The sequence below is a fragment of the Planococcus citri genome, chromosome 3 (genome assembly GCF_950023065.1).
Source record: "Planococcus citri chromosome 3, ihPlaCitr1.1, whole genome shotgun sequence".
Classification (NCBI taxonomy): Eukaryota; Metazoa; Arthropoda; class Insecta; order Hemiptera; family Pseudococcidae; genus Planococcus; species Planococcus citri.
This window is the reverse complement of record NC_088679.1, coordinates 56091129-56115429: the sequence shown is the minus strand read 5'-3', so window position 1 is coordinate 56115429 and position 24301 is coordinate 56091129. Positions and strand designations below refer to the sequence as shown.

Sequence of the window (24301 nt, the reverse complement as noted above, 5' to 3'; positions counted from 1 at the left end):
TCTGACCCAAACCTTTCAATAATACCAATAAATCCATCTCCACTCCACCACGTTCGGAGAAATCCTCGTAACGCATCGATGAAAAAGGCTTTTTTTCCTTCTATTCTTCAACGCACTGTCCGTTCTCGAAAACTACACGATTTCCTATTCAACTGTCGCTTTTGCATTAGGTTATTTGGAATAATTCAATACGATAGAAGAACGCCTTTGAAAAAAAGGCAAGCAAATTATTTCGAATAACAGAAAGTCAAACAAGCCGCTTTGTAAATTCGGAAAGGATAGTAATTTTTCGCATTGTATTGAAAAGGCGATCAACCGCATAGTCGAACAATCCACTTTGAGGCTTTTTACTTTGACAAAATACCGCCTCCGGTTTACACGTAGGAATGGAAAAAAAACACGAGGGGAAATTCGTTTAGGTATTAAAAACCGGTAGTACAATGATAAGATCACGTTCCATGATAGTTGTACAATTTCAATAGGTACCTTTACATAAGATGATATGATTAGATCAATACCTATACATACATATAAGATGATACAATGTGTATTAAAACCCATCATGGATATAAATAATTATCGAAATAACAATCGAATAAAATCACCACACAACTGGTAAAGGGTGGTGGTTAAAATCAACCGAATCGAGACCTAAGAAATGGTTGAAATTCAACACTTCTTTCTTCGGTTGAGAATGAGAATGAGAAAGAGAACGTGAACCATGATGGGCAAGAAGCGAGAAACCGATTATCGCGCGTATATTCGTGACAAATATGATTCACGGTTAATGAATATACTCAACAAAACCATCGTACACTATACAAAAGATACATAATACACAATACAAAGAAATAAAAACAACCGAACAACCAGAGGCCAAGTTGGAAACCAAACAAGACGTTCGTATTATTTACAGATCTAGTTTTTTCACTAGTGGATAGATACACGTAGGTAATTGTTTTTATTTGCACGAGTGAAGATACACGTACGTATAAAGGTGTAAGTGTACTCAGTTACTCACTGACAGACAATCGGAGTAAACCATTTGGAAACCTTTAATTTTCTAATATTTTTTAACCCGAGCATATCAACTTTATAATGTGCCTATCTACCTAGTGATGTAGATACACCGAATACAGCATCTCGTCAAGCGTGCAGCTCGCCTGGTACGCGCGTCCAATTCCCACGATTCTCAGAATGGTACACTACCTATAGCTGGTCTGTAAAGCGTGACATTAACGCACATGTTTGACTACTTCTATTTCGTTCTCTTTATATCAATAATGATTGACTTTTGCCCTTATAAATAATTTTTCTAATACGTCGCATTGTTCGAGTATCATTTCTCTCGTTTTCTGTCGTAATCGTCTCTCTCTGTCTCTCCCTCTCTTGGTCCATCTGCATACCTTTGAAGAATAGGTACCTAGACCTACGATACATCTACCATAGCGTCCAGTATACCGCAGTATGGCCGGTGTCAATTGTATATTAAGATATCGTATTCCAACAATACAGATCACCTTTGCCATTACCCCTCTGGTTCAAGTCGATACTTGAAATCAGATATTACACACTGGGTGACATTTCAACTGATCGTTTTTCAAATATGTACTTGGTCATTCGTCAGTTGAACTCTATCGAGACTGGTTTAAGACCACCACCTGAATAATATTGTATTAAGTTCTCTATGAGTTCTCTAGAACTGTTAATGCATTAAGAAATTCAGATACCTTCCTTCCTACGTAGCATCTGATTTTTGAAAAAATTACAAGTTAGGGACGTTAATGAAGGGTCGAATAAAAAAAAAAAATCAAAAGATATTCGAACTCTGTGACTTTGAATTAGAAGAAATCGATACACCGCTGGAGAAAATATATGTTTTTTTTTTTTACACGAATTTAGGCAGATTTTCGCGAATCTGAATTTTGGATTATTTAGAATCCACAATAAGTTGATGATTGTAACATAAAAAGTGCGTAAAAAAAGAGATTTAAAAAACGTCCAGAATCCTGATTCTCGAAAATCTGCCAAGATCTGTGAAAAAGAACGCATTCAATTTAGCTTTTTTGTTATTTTTTTTGGATTCTCTTCAAATCTAAAAACTCTACACTGTAAGCATATTATGGCTACCTACGAATTTATGCTTTGGTGATTTTTGTTTTTAAAAATATTTCTTACATTACTCGTAGGTACAATTTACTATTGAAAAAAAATTGCGACAATGGCAAGTGGCAGTAGAAACATGCCAAATTAAGGTGAGGACTGAGGAAGATCAGTTTGGACTATGGTTGCTGGACTCGGAAGAAGAAAAATTGTTGAAAACTTCGGTAAATGAAAAATACGAGTGAAAAGCTCAAATTATGATAATGAAATAGATAATTAGATATTATATAAAACAAGCCATCACGGCTATTCGCAGATTGCAAAAAAGTTTTTGCATTTACCTTTTGCTTATCGACTGCTTAAATGCTTTATGCTTTTAATGTTTCTTCACTGATGGCATGATCAATTATCTTCACCTCAGACATTTACTATCAATGCGAAAATTGATTTTTCTAAATTTACTTTCTACTTCTTGTAGATAGATAGATGGCAGATTTTTGTAAAATTGAATTCAATAAATCATTATTACAACCAAAAGTTGCTTAGAAATTTTTATAAACAGTGCTAAAATTTCTAATTATCACGGACGTAAACAACTACTGGTTACTTCTTCGAATTTGGCGCTAAAATACATTATTATTGCTAAGCATTATACCTACCTAATAAAATCCTATCTATGATTGGCTTCAATTGAAATATACCTACTGATCAATGACATAGATGAAGACCTTAAAATGAAACTTCAGCTTTTGGCTTTTACCTTGAAATTTCAAAATTGAAACTTTTGGCTTAGCTTTTAGCTATCTTGATTTTTACGGTTTGCTTTGGCCAAACTTTCGGCTTCCAATTAAATGGCTTTCCCTTATATTTTCAATTTAACAGCTTGCAGCTTTAAACTTTTGACTTTAACTGATGCACGATCAATTTATAAACAAAGGGAATTAAAAATTAGATCAGGTGCATTGATTTCATAATTAGTGATAGTGAAGAACATTCATTGCTAGAATTATTTTCTTTTTTTTTTCATTTCATTAAACCGCATTAAAATAAAATTGAATGAAATTTTTTTCATTTTTTTGTTTCTTCTGAATTTAGAGAATTCAATTCTGCGAAAAAGCCTTTGAAAAAGCCAAAAAAATGAAACTTTTAGCTTTTGGCTTGGAAAAACTGAAACTTGCAAACTTTTAGCTTTTGGCTTAGCGCAAAAATCTGCTCGGCTTTCCGCTTTTGGTTAGATTTTTACGCTATCAAAAGACGTGTCAATCATGAACAAGCCATCATGCGGCATCAGCTAATCGCTGATTGCAAAATAGTTTTTGCATTTGCTTTCACCACATTACTTAATGGTTCTAAAATTTTGTTAAAAAATTATCAATTTGAAAAAATCTGAATTTTCAACTTTTTATTTACCCTTTTCATCAATTAATAAAAAGTCTCGTCTATCCTTCCGGTATTCGTCTAATTCTTTTTACAGTATCAGTTACCAAAACTTTATCTAACATTTGGTCAGTCGTTTAACGAAAAATCTGGTTTGATCTATATAGCTTTGTTGCATATGAGTATACCTATCAGGGTAGCGCAATACGTCCAGTTGACACGAATAGTTCTGCTGTCATAATTGAATTTAAATAAAAAATTGTTTTTTTTTCCTTCTACAAAATATGTACCTACATATAATATTAAAATGAATGTAGGTGAATCGGCGACCGAATTTATTACTAGGATCGATAGCTCGTTCAAACGTCTTATATGCTTTATGATAAAGATGCATCTCATGAAAAACGAGAGTAGCGCGAAGGTGCCAAGGACAATGAAAAAAGACTGTTCAAACTTTAAAACCTTAAAATGTACTTGCTTCGTAACGATGCAATTTGTATCCGACGAGGTAGGGAGAGGGAAAAGCTAGAGCCCCTCAATATCGAAGCAAGAAAAAATCACGTACGAGTGAATTCTGGTCTCGTTGGCTTTTCTGACCATTGAAATTGAACATCTGTGCGAGCTTAACATCGAAGAATAATTTTGACCCCATGCAGCTTACGTATGGGACGTTCATGTGTCCCAAATTTCTTCAAAATTATGGAAGTTTGCTGAATTTGAGGATTTTTTCGACTGAAAAATCCACGTAAGTATTACTCTAATGTACATGGGACACCTGAAGCGGGGTGGATGGGACACCACCCTCAAAAAATTAGGCATGGTTCTAAAATGATTTTTGTGCGTTATGTATGGTCATCGCATTGACTTCTTCACAAATGACCACAAGTAAAAATCATTAAATATTTAAGCTTGACACTTTTTGATGTTATGAATGAGATTACAAAATGTCCACACAGTAATTGAAATAGTCCTTAAACATGGGAAAAAATTACTTATTGCATTGTAATTATGATTTTTTTTTTTCATGTGACTTATACATCATCAACAAAAAATTACTAGGGTAAAGCCATGGCTTCGCATGCAGAATTTTCATGTACTACATAAAAACAAAAAAATTGATCTTCAGTTTAAAATACTAAACGAAACGATTTTGAAAATTGATGATCTCATAAGGTAAAATACCTACCAATTATGAGTCAGATTTTCCGGTCGGCCAATGAGAACAGAAATTTCTTATTCAAGGAAAAACTGCAGGTTGTCCAACTGAAAGAGCGATGTCTCAAGCTATCGACCATTTATAATACTCGTAGGTACGAGTATTAAATGTTTCAAATTGCGCGTAGTACTGGTGAGAATTTTTTTTTGCAAACACATCTTTTTTTGTTAGGGGAGAGGGGGAATTGCGGATCAACCGGCTTCAAAATTTGACTTCGATCAAAAAACAGAAGTTCTATGAAAAGGTACGCACTTGTTCCTGCATCAATAATATTATAAGATCGAATAAATAAAAAAAAAAAACGATTCTCAAGGTCTTTTTGTAATAAATTATTTTCTTGAGAACTCATCATTTTCCCTAACGAAAAATTCAATAAAACACATTTCATTCTTTATCTTTTGAGCTTCGCAAATACGAAATTTGCAAGTTAGATGAAGATATTTTGTTCATAAGATCAACTATATTTTTTGTTTGGCAAATTTGCTCCAAAATGTTTCGCAAGATGTTCCCTTTTAGAAAAAATATATCCCAGATGAAGGGGGGCATCTGTGTTCAATGACATATCAAAATAATAACTGTGATCGTTGTGTAAGTAACGTATTAAAATTTAAACGTGTGAAAAAATTTCAAATTTTTAAATTTTTTCTTTTGCTTTATTTTTATTTTGAAAACCCTCCTCTACAACCTGAGGTGTAAAAAAACTCCATAATCAATCACGCTGTTACCTGACAATTTTCCGATTTAGAGTTGGATTGTTTCACATGTTCGATTTCAAACATGAAATTTCTAGGTAAAAGTGCAATCATGGAGCTTTTTGATACCGTCAGATTGTGAAGCAAGCCATTGTGAACAACAAAAAAAAAAACAAGCCTGCGAATCGCTGATTGCAAGATAGTTTTTGCATTTACTTTCGCCATATTTGTTGATGGCTGCGTTGGTTGCTATATGTTTGCTTTTAAATAATATAACCTTAAAGCTGATTTCTTATTTCTTGATCTTTATTTATATCAAGTACAAATGTAGGTACCTTAGGGTGGTACTTTTTTTCGAAATTGAGATTTTCTTCCCTCCCAGCCCCTGAAGTGATGACCTCTGATGAGAAAATTATTCCTTACTTTTAATTTTTTTCATTTTCGAAAAACTCAGGCTGCAGTGGGCCACTCAATTTTCAAGAATTTTATAAAATACAAATTCACTGTAAAATTTTAAAATTTCAAGTTCTGTTATCGCATCTCTAAAAAGTCTCTTTTTGAGTAAAATAAACTCTCATGGCGATTTTAGCCCCTTCCAATGAAAACCAAGCTGACCCCCTAACATGACTGAAATTTAATGTAAAATACGAATTTCAGCTGATCTAGGGGACCTACTTCGTTTTCGAGGGATAGGGTTAATATCCTGAAGAGAGTTCATTTTACTCAAAAGAGACTTTTTGAAAGTGTTGGAATTTGAAATTTTGAAATTTTTGAAAATTGTGAGGCCCACCGCAGCCTGAGTTTTTCAAAAATGGAAAAAATAAAAAAATGAGGAATTATTTTCTCACTGAAGGTCACCACTTTGGAGGCTGGGAGCAGAAGAAATCGTGATTTTTTTTTGTCATGTATTTAAGGACTATCCTAAAGTACTTTACTACTTTCATTAAAATGAAAGTCGAACATACCAAGTGTTCAACAAAGGTATGTTTTGTTTATCACGTAATTATTTATTACGGTAAAATAAGGTTAATAATAAACGTTAAATAAATGATGATTCAGATACAATCATAACCGAATGGATATACAGAACAATATCACAATCCAGGAATTGTGTGCATACTTTAAAATTGAAAATGAAAACGAATTTCCTATAAAAAAAGAGGCATTAGTATCTTTATTCATTCTAATGTCCTTGGATCAAGATGAAAAGAACATTCAACTAAACACAACTTTTGATGGCATAATCAACATGATCTCACCTTAGAGATTTAGCATCAATTTAAAAATGTTATTTTTTCGATTTCTCAGATCCACTTCTTGTGGATAGGAAGATGTCAGCTTTTTATAAAATTGAATTCAAAAAATAATTCATTGTACCATTTAAAAATTGTTCGGTAAATTTTTATGAATCCCGCCACCAAATAAATCATCCTAGACGAAAACAACTCTGCAGATTATTCGCCGATTGGCTGTGTGTTGACAATGATGAAAAAGCATTATTACAATTACGCATAACATCGAGATACGTCGTAAACGATTGGTAGGAACGACGCATTAGCTCATTTTTAAAATCTGTAGACTGATCGACTGTCATAAGCATATCCATAATAAATTCATCAAACTCTTTTTGTGAATTATAGTGATAGAGCTACGCTTCGCATGCAGTGTATTGATGCAAGAGAAGATTTTAAAAAGAAGAATACTTGCACCTCCAAATTTTCTTTAAAAAATGTCATTCAAAATGATTTCAATTCAAAAATTCTGATAATTACAATCTGAGAAATAATTTTTTCCGAGTATTTCATCGTTTTTTAAATCTTCTATGGCATAAATTAGGGTGGATTACGAAAAAAAGTCGAAGCCTTTTGACCACGCATAGTGTAAAGCTGTTTTAAAGTTGAAAAACATCCAGAAAAAAATCTCTGCTCCGGAGATGTATCCGGAGGAGAGATATGGGTCCTCAACGAGAAGACAATTCCGAAAAAAAACCATGGTTTTATTAATCTAGTTCACATGTAATCTATTTTTGGGAAAATCGCCCCTTTTCAAAAGATATAAGGTTACCTGTACATAGTTGAGATGTTGTGTCAGCTCGGGTTATGCTTATCGAAATTCAAGCCCACTTGTAGAGTTCCAAGTGAGCTATTGAAAATTTGTTAATTTCTTATTTTTCGGTAAATTTGTGTTTTGAACACTTTTTCTTCGCAAATACCTATTTCGCAATAATTATGACAAAATATCGAAAAATATAATTTCAGAAATTCAGGACATATTTTGGAATAGAATGGTTCCAATTTTTTGGTCATACCTAATTGACAATTTCAAAATTCTAAAAAAAAAGCTAAAAACTTGCAATTTTTTTCAATATTTTAAAATTGCCAAAAATGAACAAAAAATTTGCACTACTGTAAGTAGGCCTACGCCTACATACTCGTAAAAATATTCTTCCAGTTTCAGAAATTATAGTACATGTTTTCATATTTTTGCATACTAGGTATAAATAATACCTACTTAATCGAAAAAAAATCAATATACATGAAATTTACTCCGAAAATGAGCAACTTGCAGATTTTCAAACGCAAAAAATCACGATGTATTTGAGAATAATAACCCTCTTCGAAGATCCACTTCTAAAGCTACTTATTTACTGCTCGCGAAAACTTGTTTTTTGTATTTTTTAAAATATTACTGAATGTCCTCTCATATGTAACAGCTGATTTAATATAAATTAATTGACTAACTATGTGAAAGTTGGAAAATCAATACGAATTTCAAATTAACGACAAATTCGTCCAATTCGTTCAAACCGGCAGCTTGACATTTATAAACCTCGAGCGAATGAGCGTGTGCTATGGGTCACTTAAATAACACTTTAAACCGGCCATTATCACTACAATTGAAGAAATAGAATAATTGAAGGCTTGGACGTTCAAAAGAATGATAAATCGATAAAGGATTAATTTCATGCATTTGAACAATTTTTTAAAAAAAATCCCTTATTCACAATTTACCCCCTGTTTACGGTTAGCCACATAGACCTCACCTCTTGGATCTCGAAAGAAACCCAACTTGGAAAATTTTAGAACCCACTCTTCTCCTAATTGGTATTTCTCACAATGGACACAGATTTGATTTGATAGTCAGTTCCACTCGTACCATTCTTCACTCACTTATTCACGTTCGCAACCCCTCACACCTACCACCAACCTTATTCGAATTCCTTTCATCATTCAGGCACCATCTCTGACCAAGTAGGTACGTTTGTGGGCTTCCCATTTAAAAATCATTTTGCAGGGCAATAGCTTTCTCTCTTTGTACACGAGAACGTGGCTTCTGTCATTACACTAGTGTCATGCCTGCAGCTAAGTTGTTTTTTTTTTACGTTTGCTTGTGTCAGTCCCTTTTGTAAAAGCCTCGTCATCGTCACCACCACCACCATCAGCAACTCGGCGTAGAAAAACGAATCGAAATTATCACCGTGTGTATCGCAAAGCAAAACGTTATTTACGCAATAAAAGGGCAATAGTGGAATAAATTTTTCTCTCGGTCGGAGCACCAAAATAGGAGGCTTGTCGCGGTAAGAACATCTTCAAAGTCTATTATTTTCAATATACTAGGTCCCTTTTTGTGTGTAACACGTGTTCATGCGGGAATACGTATATTCGTATAGTATACGCTAATATTGAAGTGGAATATTGGCGCAGCTCGTAACAACAACAACAACAGCGGCGACATGCGACTCGTATATACTTTTCCATTTCGAATTTCACGTTTCAAGGGTTTCTCTCTGTGTAACATTTGGTTTTGCGATACTCGTACATACACGTATGAGGAGAGTATATTTGAATTATTTTCTAAAAAATATACTCTATCGAGCCCCCCCTCCCTCTCTCCCTTATCCTCGAGCCACAAGTACGAGTACGTGGCGAAGTTTTTGAAATATTCATGAACAACGTTCGCATATACTCTAAATTCGATTCAGAATCCTAAAAGTGATACAGTGTAATAATTGACATCGTACATCTGTTTTTTTACCATTTTTTTCCATTTTTATTCAATACACGAGATCGTGCTGTTTTTCAAAAAATTCCCAAGTACTGTACCGGTTGTTCGATTGTTTGACGAGGGCTAGGTTTTTCAGAGTTGCTGAAAACACGATAGGTTCGAAGGTGGGCTCTTGAAAGTACACGATGTTGGTTAAGTTGTTAAAAAACCATCGAGTTGGATTAAGTAGGTACATAATATGGTGATATTATCTGGATTTGAAATCAGCTCTAATGCAAGGAAATGTGTTGTACAAGTATGTGGGAAAGTGTACATATAGTGGACAATGTTAAGTCCAACACCTTTAGGTACGTCATTATTAAATTTGATATACGAGCTTTATTATCAAGTTGGATGAAAAGTGTAACGTATACGAGAAGTTTACACTAGCGTACTCAGTGTATCCGATAATGAGCTTCCGGTTTGGACAGCGCGGTGACATTTTTCATCGTTTTTAACAATAAACTAAGTACTTAGATTGGCTGATGGGATGTGATCGCAGCAGGATATTTCACAATGTACTACCTTACTCGTATACGTGTTCGCGAAGCCGATAAATAAATGATTTGTTGACGGCTATATAAGAGAGTATGCATTAGAAAGAGATGGCAAGACAGCCTTTGGCTATTATAATATAAAAGAAATACCACCCTATTACGACGCGACGACGACCAAGTCCGTTATAATATAAGGAAACGTCAGCATCATTAGATGTATCATATGTGATAACATAGTAATTTTTTTTCAAAAAAGAAATAAAAAAAATAGGTGGACGTCTGGACATATGGGCGAGGGCTATAAAACGCGTATCCAGTTTTATTGCTATTGAGCGTGGCGATTTTACATAATTTAAAACCGTGTAACATTATCTATGTAAACACTATTTAATGTACACCCCGCTTGGATGGGCTGCCAAATGGGCCACTGGGTACTACTGAAAGGTTTCCGTATGTGGTCACACGGTCACACCTTTCAAGTGTTGAAGGTACCAACGCAACGCGTTTTCAAGTGTTTGTCGTTGCGAAAAAAAAGAAAAGAAAAAAGAGAGCGTGATACCGTTTTAGATAAACGGTTTCTTTTGTGAACATTTCGGGGCTATTGTAGTGATAATGGTCGGTTTGAAGTGTTTTTTAAGTGACCCATAGCACACGCTTAAGGTTTAAATGTCAAGCTGCCGGTTAGAACGAATTGGACGAATTTGTCGTTAATTTGAAATTCGTGTATAGGTTTTCCAACTTACCATTCGGGAACTGAACCAGCTCTGTACCTTGGATTTGGTGAAGAGCATGCGAACGTTGTATGCGGAAGCTTTGATTCCAGAACGTTTGTACTCTGGAAGGTATCTTTAGAATTTAGATTGTGGTCATTTCACAAATTGAAATGTTGAATAAAGATTGCGTCGAGAGACGAAACTCACGCACGATGTGTTGAAGATATTCAACAAAACAGAAGTCCCACAGAAGTTCAGATGCGTTAGCTAAATGTTTTAGCAAATAGTGTAGGTACGTAAGTAACCTTTCATTTTTCATTTTTGAATTTCTCAAGAGTCATTCCACGTCAACTCGACCATGAAGTGGTGAGGGGTGTCGGCGATTTTTTTGAAATAATTCCTGTGGAAAGACCTTGGTAGTAGTGTAATACTTAACTACCACTTTTTTCTGCAGAAATCTTGTTAAAATGATGAGAAATAGTGTTCTGTGGAAGAATTTTTTCAAAATTTCGCGGACAAGTTGAAAAAAAATGGTAGTTAAGTTCTTATGAAATTCTGGACTTTTATAAGAACTTAACTACCGATTTTTTTCAACTTGTCCGCGTAATTTTGAAAAAATTCTTCCACAGAACACTATTTCTCATCATTTTAACAAGATTTCTGCAGAAAAAAGTGGTAGTTAAGTTTTAATGAAAGCGCAAACTTATTAAAACTTAACTACCACTGATCATGGTTTCCCTTCATTGTACGTAAGAATCTCATTATTATACCACTGATAACGCTATCAAACCTAGTAGGTAATTGAATAATAATTCGGGAAAACACGCAAAACACGAAATAATATTTATGTAGGAACAACGCTTTATGCATTATAGATGAATTACCTAAATGTGATATGAATGTGATGTGATAAGGAAATTACTCCCTCTCCTTACACTGATAAGAGATTATTTGCAAAAGAACATCAGTAGTGTAGATCTGTAGAACAGTAGAACTCATAACTATGTATATACGTATCACTTTTTAACAGAATTAAATATTCGACGCTGAAAAATGACTGGTAATTTTCTGGGGGCTTCGCCCCCAGACCCCCTACTTTCATAATCACTTCTCCTTGCTCATCCGAAAGGATTAGCGATGCTGAAATCAATGGAGTGATTATAAAAGTAGGGGGTCTGGGGGCGAAGCCCCCAGAACATGACTAGTACGAGGTATAATAAGTACATATCATTCTAGGTTTACAAAAATGAATATTCGTTAGTTTCATTTTTTGATTTTTGCATCAATTTTTCGAATACACGGGATAAGAACATCATGCAAAGACAGTAAGTAATTGTTGTTTAGGTACATTTACTTGCCTACCTGTTAAGTGTCATAATCATGTCTGTAAACATGCATATTTTTCCTTAACATAGAGGTACAAGAAATATTCCTAGTCGTAAACCTAGAGTTAGAAGAAGAGATTTGGTTCGAGTTGAGATTCTCAACTACGTAGACAGACTGGAGACAGAAGTAGCGAGGAGCCGAACCGAGCTGCTTCAGATGCGGTTTAATCTACGAGAAATGGAAATTGCTGAAAGTGATAAAGACAGGTCAGAGGTCAATGTGATAACTACGTAATGTAATATGTAATACTCTAATACTCCAAAAAAATAAGGTAGTTGTAAGTGCAAATATGAATTAATAAACTGAAATAAACTTTGTTAAGGGTTAAAGAAATGTTGGTTTATGGTTGCAAAGACGAAGCCATTCATTGGAACTTACTAGAAGACGATGACCTGGACCCACCACCGCATTTACGTTGGGAAAGGGTAAAACAATACGAGTATGACATTAAGAAATCGAAAACAGGTATTCTACTTCATAATACCTACACGTACATCTACTATATTTACGTTTTTATGTAATCAAAATAAATCTAATTCTACATTGATGAAAAATTTCAGAGTTCACCCTTCCTCCTTCATCCTCCAAGAACGTAGAATTTACGATGACAAGCTCTGAAGAAGATAAAATATTGATCACCCTTCCTCCTTCATCCTCCAAGAACGTAGAATTTACGATGACAAGCTCTGAAGAAGATAAAATATTGATGGAAATTGTCGAAAATGTTGAAAAAGAAACCATTTTCCCTTCATCCTCTGCGATGGTAGAATTTACGATGACAAGCTGTGAAGAAAATGAAGTAATAATGAAAATTATCGAAAATGTTGAAAAAGAACATTAATGTAGGTAGTTTTTTTTGTATAAGCTATTATTTGTAATTTTACTCCTGCCTAAATGACAACTACGTTCATGTTTTTTTGCAAAGGGTATATCTATTATTTTACATAATTGTAGTAAATTCAGTTAAGTAGTTATAAGTTCAGTTTAGGTAGATTGGATTTTAATTTTCTTTGTACGGAAACAAGCTATTTATTTTGATTTTGAAAACACGAACGTAAATATAGTGGTTTAAAATGCATTTCAGGTTTCAGGTTATATTTATACATACGAGTAGGTATGTATTATTTATTTCAAATACATAGATACATTCACACAGATCATACATACAAAATTGAAACAAAAATTACTCCTTAAAATTTAAAACAAAAAACTGAAAAAAGAACACTTTTTGGAATTAGAAAATATAAAACAATAAAATAAATTCACAGTCACACAGATCATCTAGGAACACAAAAATTGACAACAAAATTACTTCTCTTTTGGAATTACAAAATAAAAACAATTAAATAAATTAACACAGATCTTCTAGGAACACAAACAAATGAAAAAAAATATCCTTTTAAAACTAAAATCAACAAATTAACAAAAAAAAAAAAAGGTTTTGGAATTAGAAAATAAAAAAACAATCAATAAATAACAAATAAAAAACAATTCCGTACAGCTGGTATCGTAGGTAATTTCACTGGTATGCTTCCCAACTGCTCAAATGACTCATAAGAGTTAAAAACGTTGTTGTAGGATTGCCAGTATCGTATAGGTTTCTCCACATGAACTCGTCAAGGTGAGAAGGGAGTAGCTTTTTACTTTTTAAAACATCATTTTTTCTTAGGAACTTTTTACCTCTCGACCAAAACGCTTCGATGTTTTGCGTGTATGCGCCTGTATTCGGATCTACAAAATTCGTTGAATGGTTTACTGTTAAATGTACGTAATCTCCTGTACTTTGAATTGCAGAGTAGGCACGCCACTGATCGGACATAATAGTGGTACCAGGCATGACGTATTTCTGGATCAGAGGCAGGAGCGTTGCTGTATCTCTTTTTTCGACGAATTCCAGCACGCCTATTTTCAAAGTACGATCGTAAATGCCGAATATCCAACGGAGATCAGCTGCGTCTTCGTCATCAACACTCATCCAAGTTTTCGGCAGTCTACCCCTGTTGTACTTACGTTTCACGAACAGCGCCTCGTCTATTTCAACTACTTTACCAGGGCCACCTAATTGGAATCCACTGTTCCAGATTTTTAATAGTTGCGTGCTACAGATATCTCTGGCGTACTGCTGCCATTGTACGATGGAATTGTTTTGCTGGAAGCCCAGCAACCTCCTGGTGCTTTGGACAGACAGTCCCATTGCCCAGGCATATAACAGGTTCAAAATAGTTTCCAGCTTCATTGATATATTTTCAAAAAAAGATTTCGAGAATATAGATTTGGTTGTCTTGCATTTTGTGCACGCAAATCGAAGATCTGTTTAAAAGAACAAGAGAAAATTTAGTTGAAACTTATGAGATTCAATAATTGTAAGTAAGTATTCACGTAAGGTGATTAGTGATTACATTACCTTGTTTTATATGCGCGTATCGTTGTAGTATCATGTTTCTCTTAGGGTGATTTCTTCTGCATGTGAATACGTAAGGCACCAACGTGCAATTTGTTGTTGTGCACATGAATTTGTATCCTACACATACGATTCATATTTCAGTTTGATAGGTACTCACTTACCTAATTGATGAATGAAATGAAAAAATAATGCAAGTACGTATTGTATTTTCTACTTACCGGTTATCGTTTCTCTCGTTTTATACATTTTAATACCGCTCACATGATTTTCGTTCGGACATTTGAACTCATTTATCACCCCCCAACTTTGTAAGAGGAACATTTTTTCCACGTTCTTTAAACTACTAATGTAATTATTGAATTCAACGAAACCATTAATGTTATCTAAATTTACATTCAACACCACTTCTTCCATGATTCATTTACGTAACACAAAACACTATTGTTATTAGTTTCTAATACTTGATATTTGCTAAAAAAAAACCTACGGCTAGGTACGTAATATTCTTCCGAGTATTATTATTATTTTTATTTACTCGTCATAACCTTACTCAACATCAACGATAATGAATGAACCTGAACGAATCAGCTGGATCATGAATGAAAATACATGAAAGGGTGAGTAATACGGAAATGTACGATGATTTACGATTATACTCGATTGAAATTGATTAATTTTTCAAGTGATAAGGATTTTTGATGAAGGTATGTAGATTGTTTAAATTAGTTTAATTGGTGTTCAAATATCAACTTTTTGAAGTTCTTCGCGTGTTTTGATGTATATTATTGTCAAATGAAAGCAAACCGTGATGTATTGTTGTGGTTGTTGTAATTAGTGGCGAAGTGATAGTGCTATCAGTGGTAGTTAAGTTTTAATAAGTTTGCGCTTTCATTAAAACTTAACTACCGTTTTTTTTTGCAAAATCCAATTCACAAAGATGGGAAATAGTGTTCTGACGAAGAATTTTTTCAAAATTACGCGGACAAGTTGAAAAAAATCGGTAGTTAAGTTCTTATAAAAGTCCAGAATTTCATAAGAACTTAACTACTATTTTTTTTAAACTTGTCCGCGAAATTTTGAAAAAATTCTTCGACAGAACACTATTTCTCATCATTTTAACAAGATTTCTGCAAAAAAAAGCGGTAGTTAAGTATTACACTATTACCAAGACGTTCCGTAGGGATGACCAATGGCGCAAATCGCAGCCCTCCAGTCTTTTTTTAAAGGCTGCTAGGGGGTGTCAAAGTTTTCAGTGAACTTGAAACATCGTCCATTTCAGTAGTGGATTACTCAAGAACTGCGATACCTACCAAAATGGAACTTTTTTCAATAGTTAGGGGTTTTGAAAGACTTGTTGGTGATATCATAAAAATCAGTGTTGCCACTTTTTTATGTACGAAAAATCAGCTCGAAAAGTTTCAAAACGTAATTTTCATATCGTTCCGACTCTCAAAAATTCTGAAAAAAATATATTATGGACAACTTTTTATGCTGAAGAACATAATATTAAAAAATTGAGATGGCATTATTTCATCAAGTGGATTTTAAAAAATCGAAAGTTTGCGGGGAAAAAAATGCAATTTTTTGATTTAAAACATGAAAAAAAGTTTTGGTTGGTGAAGTTGACCTATTTGACCCCTATTTTTACGTATCCGTTGAAAAAGTTTAAAATCCCCTTTCTTCACTCGATGAAATGAACTCATCACAAAGAAATCAAAATTCGAAAAAATTCAATTTTCAATTCCAAACATCAAGAAAAGTTTAAATTTATTCAGTTGTTTTATTTTAACCTCATTCTAACGTATTTCATTAAAACGTTGATAAAAATAACGCTCATAGCAAAAAATTTAAATTCGTTCACTTTTTGAATTTTTTCGAGTATTGATTTTTTGTAATGAGTTCATTTCATCGAGTGAAAGGGTATTTTTCAACTTTTTCAACGGATACGTAAAAGTAGGAGTGAAATGGGTCAACTTCACCAATCAAAACTTTTTATCACGTTTTAAATCAAAAAATCACATTTTTTCGCAAACATTCAATTTTTTTAAATCGACTTGACGAAATAATGTCATCCTAATTTTTTAATCATGTTGATCAGCATGAAAATTTGTCCATAATAATCATATTTTTTTCAGGATTTTTGAAAGTCGAAACGATATGAAAACCACGTTTTGAAACTTTTCGAGCTAATTTTTCATACGAAAAAAAGTGGCATCACTGATTTTTATGATATCACCAAAAAAGCCTTTCAAAACCTTTAACTATTGGAAAAAGTTCAATTTTGGTGCTTAGGTATCGCAGTTATCGAGTGATCCACTACTGATATTGATGATATTTCAAGTTCACTGAAAACTTTGACATCCTAGCAGCCTTTAAAAAAAAGCTGGAGGGCTGCGATTTGCGCCATTGGTCATCCCTTCGAAAGATATTTCCACAGGAAAAATTTCAAAAAAATCATTGACACCCCTTACCACTTCTTGGTCGAATTGACGTGGAATGACCCTCGAGTAATAGTCGTCTACTCCGAAATAAACACGAATACTCCTCGATCATTTACAATTTCGAACGACTATTTTTTGATTTCGTGGAAAAATACATTAATTTGAGGCAGTCTAACCGACTTTTTACTGAATTCCAAAAAGGAAAATGCATTCGTTTACAAAAGATCGCGTCTTTTTTGAATTTGAAGAACGCAGAACGTTACACAGGTACCTACAAGTGAATATTTTTTTGAAAATTCATACCTAAACATTCGATGTTTTAGTTTTAGACGTTCCTCAGCCACAACTATTTTGGCAAAGGGAGGAGCTGATTTCCTCGCCATTAAACGCCATGGTGGCTGGAGGTCTTCGTCTGTGGCCGAAAAATACGCCGAGCAAAGCTTGTTCGGTAAAAAAAATCGTGAGAAAATTATAAAATCGCGTGTCCTTCAAAGTGTAGGAGAACCTTCCCAAACGTTAATTTATATACAAGAAAGTACTGAAAATACGTGTTCATCTTCGCTGGAAAACAGTAACATGGAAAATACGTCAAGTCTGGGTCTAATTGGAGAAGAACGTTCTCACTTCGTTGAATCTAACGTCTCGAATTCGAATATGCTGGACAAATAACAGTCACAAAATAAAATTGCTGTAACATCTCTATTTATTTTCGCTGATCGCTGAATAAGTAAATCGTTATTTTGTGAAATTATTTCTTCTAACGATGGAAAAAATTCATTTCCATCACTAGAGGTGGAAAGGATTTCTTTTCCATCCCTAGTGATGAAAAGAAAAATTTTTTCTATCGAAGTAGGAAAAAGTGTATTTTTGCGGCGGGTGAACGGGGGTAAAATGCTACATTTTCGTAACATCATTATTATTTTTCATTATTCGAACAATGAAAAATAATAATGATATCCTAAATTACAATCCTATCAATTGATAATAATATTTAGTATGAAAAATAGTAGTTTATTCAACTAGGGAGTAGAAGTGATTTTCGACGAATCTTGAGGTTTATTGCCCGAGCATAGCGAGGGAAATAATTCAAAATCGTCGAAAATCACTCTTACTCCCTGGTTGAATAATATATTTTTCGTTATGAGGGAGAAAAACACCAGTATTTACTTCCAAAAATCAGAAGCGGGAGCAAGGTGAATTGTTCTTGATTTTTTTTCGGAATGACTCGATAGATCTATACCGATGATTTTGTGTACGAAAAATGTCCCAAAATGAATCTTTATCAATTTCCGATTCCACCTTTTTTAAAAATGAAAATGCATAGGGGTTTATTTTGGACTCCTGCAATACACATTACAATTCAACATAATTGATAATATTATAGTTACCTACAACGGATCAAATGTTACAGATTTCTTTGTAAGATGCTCAAACAAAAATATATTCAATCAAAAAATTCAACTCGGCAACACCAAATTTCGTAATGTTAATTCAATTACGAAAATTCATTCGGGATTCTTCCCTTCTTGGTTTTTATGAAAAAAACCAATTATTCGTCATTCGATCATTCAAGTATAGGTAAGTATAAGTACATCTCCCCAACTCCCAAAAATAGAAATATTTGAAAAAGGCGTACATTCAGAAGGTTCTGCTAATTTAACCCCTTTATTTTTCACGATGTCCCGTTTGTAAGACATTATTTTTGGATAATTTTTTTCAATTATTTAATATTGAACAATAATTTTGAGACTTTCCCTTCTGAAAAATATTGAGATATTTTTGGTGAAATGTCTTGTTTTTCCATTCATCTCGAATCAAACTTTAAAATTTTTTATTTATTATTTTGGCTTAGAAAGAAGAAAATATTCAAAAAATTACCAATTTGATGTTCTTTAAAGGTGGGAGGGGGGTCCATAAAATGGGAACGAAATTGCTTAAAGGATCTACAAAGTTCATTTCGATAATAAAATTATTAAGTATTACGTATTCCATTAGGAAGAATTCTAACACAGTAAGTAATGGTTTTTTTTTTGGTGATATTAAATTTTTTCAATGTCTTTCATTTTATTACAGGGCAGGAGGGGGTGTGTCTCAAAACAACTTATTTTGGAATTGAGAGTATAAGTAAATTGAAAAATAAAGAATTATTTTCTCGTAAGACCCGCTAACTTCGAGGGTAAGTGAGAGCGCAAAAAAAAGGGAAATTTCAGCATGAAAAGCACCTTAAATCTCGTATTCTAAAGAAAATCGTAAGGTATAAAAAGCGAGAAAAAGCGTTAGATAAATGTGAAAATGAATTTTTTGATACCGTATTTCAATTTCAAAAGGTTTGATTTCCTTATTATAAGATATTTCAAATCACACACCTACAGGCTACACCCCTTCAAAGTTTGAAAAAAAAATCGAAAAATCGAATTTTCTCGATTAAAATCGGTAAATTCTATCAAATCTTATTCAAACCTCCAGATATTAGAATTCAAACCCCCATTTGAATCGAAATTTGGTACAAACGCTATAAAAATGTATGCAAACATTGAAATCAAAATGTAATTTTCGATTCCCAACACCCCAAGCTGAAATGCTCCTCCGATATTTTAAACTTGGATACGTATAACGTACAAAGTATCAATGGCTCAATGTGGGCTTATGGCTGAAAATGAATGCAAAAACTGAAATCAACGACGACGTCAGTAGCTCAGTACCTTATGAGATCGAATCAAAATGATCTATTTATAATCAGGGTGCAGAATTGAGAATTAATTCAAGTTAAAGCATAAGAACAAACTTACTACACGCCATCCGATGAGAAGCTTTTCGTCGTACACAACCAGAGGTCAAAACAATGTCGAACATACAACGAAATTGCTTTAAAAAACGAACACTAATTCCACATTGAGTAAGCAACCGAATCAACCGATTTTCGCGTACGAACATACAACAATCCGAACTCATTTCGAGAAAATTGAAACATTATAAAATGAATGCATCACAATATTACCGGTAAAAATCGCCAGCATAGAACATTATTTCACGACAATTCACTCCTAAAGGCAAAATCAAACTTGCACAAAATTCTTACCTTACACAATAGATACCTACGTTCTACGCGTTATCGTTATCTCATCGCAAATCCGAAAACACTCGACACGACGACGACGACATCACAAATAGTAGATAAGAATGCAATATACATAAATTGATAATCTAATAAAATCCTAAACCAGCAACGTTCTTCGAGACGCAAAATACGAATTTCCTAGAAATATTTCTAGTTTTCATTGAAGCATGACAATAACGAACGATGATATTTCCAGAACTAATAAATTGCAAATTTAATTTTGGATTCGTAACTTTATCTACTTACTTGTGCATTTTGAGATAGATAGGTATAAGTACATACTATATCAATTTATTCACACGTGATGAAAATTTAAACTAGCTAATTATTTTATATTTATAGGTGATTGTTTATGAAATTGCTGGTTCATGAAATAAAATATTTTGAAACTAATCATTCATCTACATTGTGTGTGTTCGAACCTAAAATTCAATATTTTTTTTCAAAGCACTACTCGAACAAACTACATACGAAACACAGCCAAAAAATGTACAAAAGTTGATCGCTATTTTGACAAGCTGTATTCGTAGAATTCGGGCGGAGGTGGGGGGGTTCAGCTTATTTCACACCATTCCATATCCTTTTTCGAAGTGGATTCGTTAAAAATGAAAAAAAATTTCACAGTTGGGGATAAATTAAGATATTTTCAAAATCTTTCTGCAAAAGTGAAGTCGAGTTCTCTGATTTCGCTTAAATTTTGTAAATGAGTTCCGATAGTCTGACGGAATAACTCTTAGATTTTCAGGATGTTGCGAGGACGAGCTTTGTGATTCTTACACATTTGGAATTTCTTGCAAAGCTGTCAAACTTTGAAAGGCTCATATCTCGAAACAGGTTATTTGAAATTATAACGTACATTATTTGGGAGGTATCAAAAAGCTTACATAATGGATTACAATTCATGAATTGCAATTTGAAAATCTCAACACTACTCTTTCAAGGTTTGTTGTACCTCAACTTTCTTAAATACAGAAGTTGAAGTTGGCCATTTTCGAAAAAATTGCAATAAGTGTAGGTAAAGACCTATTTTCACCATTTACATACTATTTTGGTTAACTATAATTCTCATAAGTTTAGTAATATCTAGGCAATTGAAATTTCCGCTAAACCTGTTCCTGCTGCATCAAAACAAGACGGAAATAAAATTTACATTTAAAGATGAAAAATTGGCAGAATTTTTGAGAATTTTAAATGAACCAAAAACTAATTGCGGACAATAACTACAACAAGCCATATTATTATGAAGCAGCAATGATGCCGAATTCAAAGCCAAGCATCTCTGCAGCCATTCGCTGATTGCGAGGGGGTTTTTGCTTAATACTGCTGGCTGCCACATTGTCTTTAAATTTCAAAATGTTGGTACATATGTGTACATACAATATTTTAGAGACGGGAATTTAATCGATTAAATCGATCCAAATAAAGACAGTTATCGATACTCGATCCAAATTTTTCCATATCGATCATTCTACTTCTGACCAAAAAAACATAAATTAAGCTCTAAAAATTACGTTTTCGAATAAAAGCAGCTATTTTTTGGATTTATACTAAAAATAATCAATTTTAATTATTGTATAAAAATAATCAATCGCAAACTTTTGCGTTTTTTCTTTATTTCAGGCAAATAAGGCATTTTTAAAAATTTATTCATAGCACAAAATTGCATTATATTTTAATTGATTATAATCGATCCAATGGGGAAAGTAATCGATTAAAATCGATCCGAAAAGTTAACGGATTCTCCCATCTCTTAACAACATTTAAAAAAACGCAATTTATGAAGAAGATGAATTTTTAAATTACGATTATTTTTTCCATGAATCCAGTTTTGCACATTCCTGCAAAGGAACCTGTCGAAGTGTCCGCCTCCACTTTGAACGAAAAACGCAGTTTTCGCAAAGAACATGGTCAGAAAATCCCAATAGACGAAATTTCAGCTGCCCGAATTGATTTTTGACGAATTTTTAAAAACTCAAAATTGACTATTTTTGGCGATTTCTGATTTTTCAGAAAATACAGATGTACATAATATACATATGTTTTACACTGTTATTACTGTTTACTATACCTACTAACCTAGAAATTTTGATGCATTCTAAATATTCGACCTAATTACTTATTCCGAAATCGTTTTCCAAAATGAAAAAAAATTCTATGCCTCATCTTGTGCTTCAAAGCAAAAATGTTTTTATTATTAGTTACTTCCAATGAAAAAGCTCGCAATCTGACTAAATTTTGTCACATTTGGGTCCGATTTCCAATAAAGTTTTCTGACTTTTGATGAAAAATCATCTCTTGGCGACATAGATTTTGGTTATTTTCATTTTTTGGTAGGCATTTCTTTCACCAAGTTTTTATTTTGCTCAACTTGTGAACTGCCAAACGACTTTTTTCATCTACGAATATATTTTTCAAATAACCAGTACCTAGTATGGAAAATTGCTGGCTTAGGAAAATTAAATTTTATACGTTATTTTAAAATTTGAACCTGTGCACAAATGTCAACGGCCCACATCATTCAACATACGTAAGCGAATTATACTCGAACTTAATATTAATTATTTTGTTATTGAAATTTATTCTTTTAATTAAAATTTTTTCTACCATTATGAGTACAATGTCTCAACCTCAAGTACCAACATCACAGCTATGAGCTAAGTGTAATATTTTCCACCTGATTTTTCAAAAAACCATGCCGTTTACAATGTATAACCAATATGATTTTTTTTTCATTACCTAGGAAACAGTACACCCGATCAGCTCGTTATATGATAACGTGGGGTATACCCTCAGTATTATGGGGATAATTCACATTCAGAATGAATACAAAATATCACAAAAAAAAGCGAAATAGTGTAGGAACATATTACTCGTAGACCAATCAGGTAATTCTACCATAATTTCGTGTTCGTTTTGTATATACTTAATAAAAATTAAACCTACCTAATGAAATTGTCATTTCCAGGAAGCTTTAATGTAAGGGAATTCGAACCGTTCAAATCACCAAATCAGCAAACATTCGCCCCAATAATTTTCAAAATTCTGTCAAGCCAGTCTGATTCAACGCAAGAAATTTCCGGAAAAATATTACAATTTCAAGAACCAGATGATTTGGAAAATGCAGCGAATTTACAATCATGGTACCTATATAATCTATTTTTCTGCATAAAAGGTTACGATACAATATATAAGTATGTATCTCTTTACAACAGTATGTTAAAAAGGAAAAACTGAATTTCATTTAGTTGCAATCTATTTCTTTTTCTAAAATGTTTGAGAATGCTCCAACTGGCCAAGAAACCAAACGAGTTGCAAACTATAGCGATAGAAGAGAACTGGAGCCATAAACGAGCGCAGTTGAGAGAAATTGATACCGCAGCCTCCGAGTTGAATGATTTTCCCCGCCTCACACTCGATGAATTGCGATCACTTACACATTTCATAGAATATTTTGAAAACATTATTATAAAAGAATTATGAGTATGGACGACTGTTCGAAATTCAGCATTTGCTGTTCCACGTACTATTGAGAGAGATACGCACACGTACAGAAGTAGTAGATAATAATAGGTACCTCTACATATATTACGACCCATGATACTAAATGCAATTGTAAATAAATAATATATGGTTTAATTTTAAAAAGGTACGACGAAAATTATAAAACGTTTGATGCCAGTTTTGAATCGGAAAAAATTATACATCTGCTAAATGATGGTCGAATTGGACAACGAGTTGCATTCTCTGGTGTTATAAAATTCAAAGATGTGCAGAGTACAAATACCTCTGGTACGATCCGATACTTGTATACCATAACGGATGGAAGTGGTAAGTTGGATGTACGTTTACGTCAAAAAATGAACCATGTTCTTTTTATAATAATATCATCTCAATATTAGGAGATATTAAGGTAATACAGTGAAACACGGAACAATACCCAATGAACATGGGATATGAGGTTTATATTAGAAATGCAAAAGGGTCGGTTTATAAACAACAACCACAATTTCATATTGACGAACTTTCTGAAGTGTTCATCACAAAAACGTCAGAGTGAGTACCTACCTACATTATTAACCCTTTCGGCTATGAGACAAACTGACGGATAAAATTTGAAGTGCTTTTAACTGAGTGAGGTCGGTTGCTGCGTACCTACAACTCAAAATTTGCTGAAAATCGCACATTCAGAAAGTATTCATGTCACAAATGGCAATAAACCTTAAATTGTCTATTATTCCATTTATGACACCGAATAGCATTATAAATCAAAATCAAACCTTCTGAGGCATCTGATATTTCAAGATGAAAAT

The 24301-nt window shown here is 33.3% G+C and overlaps 1 protein-coding gene and 1 long non-coding RNA gene across 2 annotated transcripts in view; both read right to left on the bottom strand.

Annotated features, from left to right (window-relative positions):
• Window positions 1-20238, bottom strand: part of LOC135841165 (uncharacterized) — a 210082-nt gene extending 189844 nt beyond the window's left edge. Inside the window, exon 1 of the long non-coding RNA XR_010557853.1 lies at window positions 19663-20238. This is a non-coding gene — a long non-coding RNA (uncharacterized LOC135841165). The remainder of the gene's footprint in view (window positions 1-19662) is intronic.
• LOC135841166 (uncharacterized) lies at window positions 13074-14299 on the bottom strand. The gene has a single exon (XM_065358000.1). The coding sequence runs from the start codon at window positions 14262-14264 to the stop codon at window positions 13548-13550; it is 717 nt and encodes a 238-aa protein (XP_065214072.1). The 5' UTR covers window positions 14265-14299; the 3' UTR covers window positions 13074-13547.
• Window positions 20239-24301: the final 4063 nt, after the last annotated feature.

What these genes read in the sequence shown, in the direction of transcription:
- LOC135841166 (XM_065358000.1), bottom strand. Translation starts at nt 14,264, where the DNA reads ATGAAGCTGGAAACTATTTTGAACCTGTTATATGCCTGGGCAATGGGA.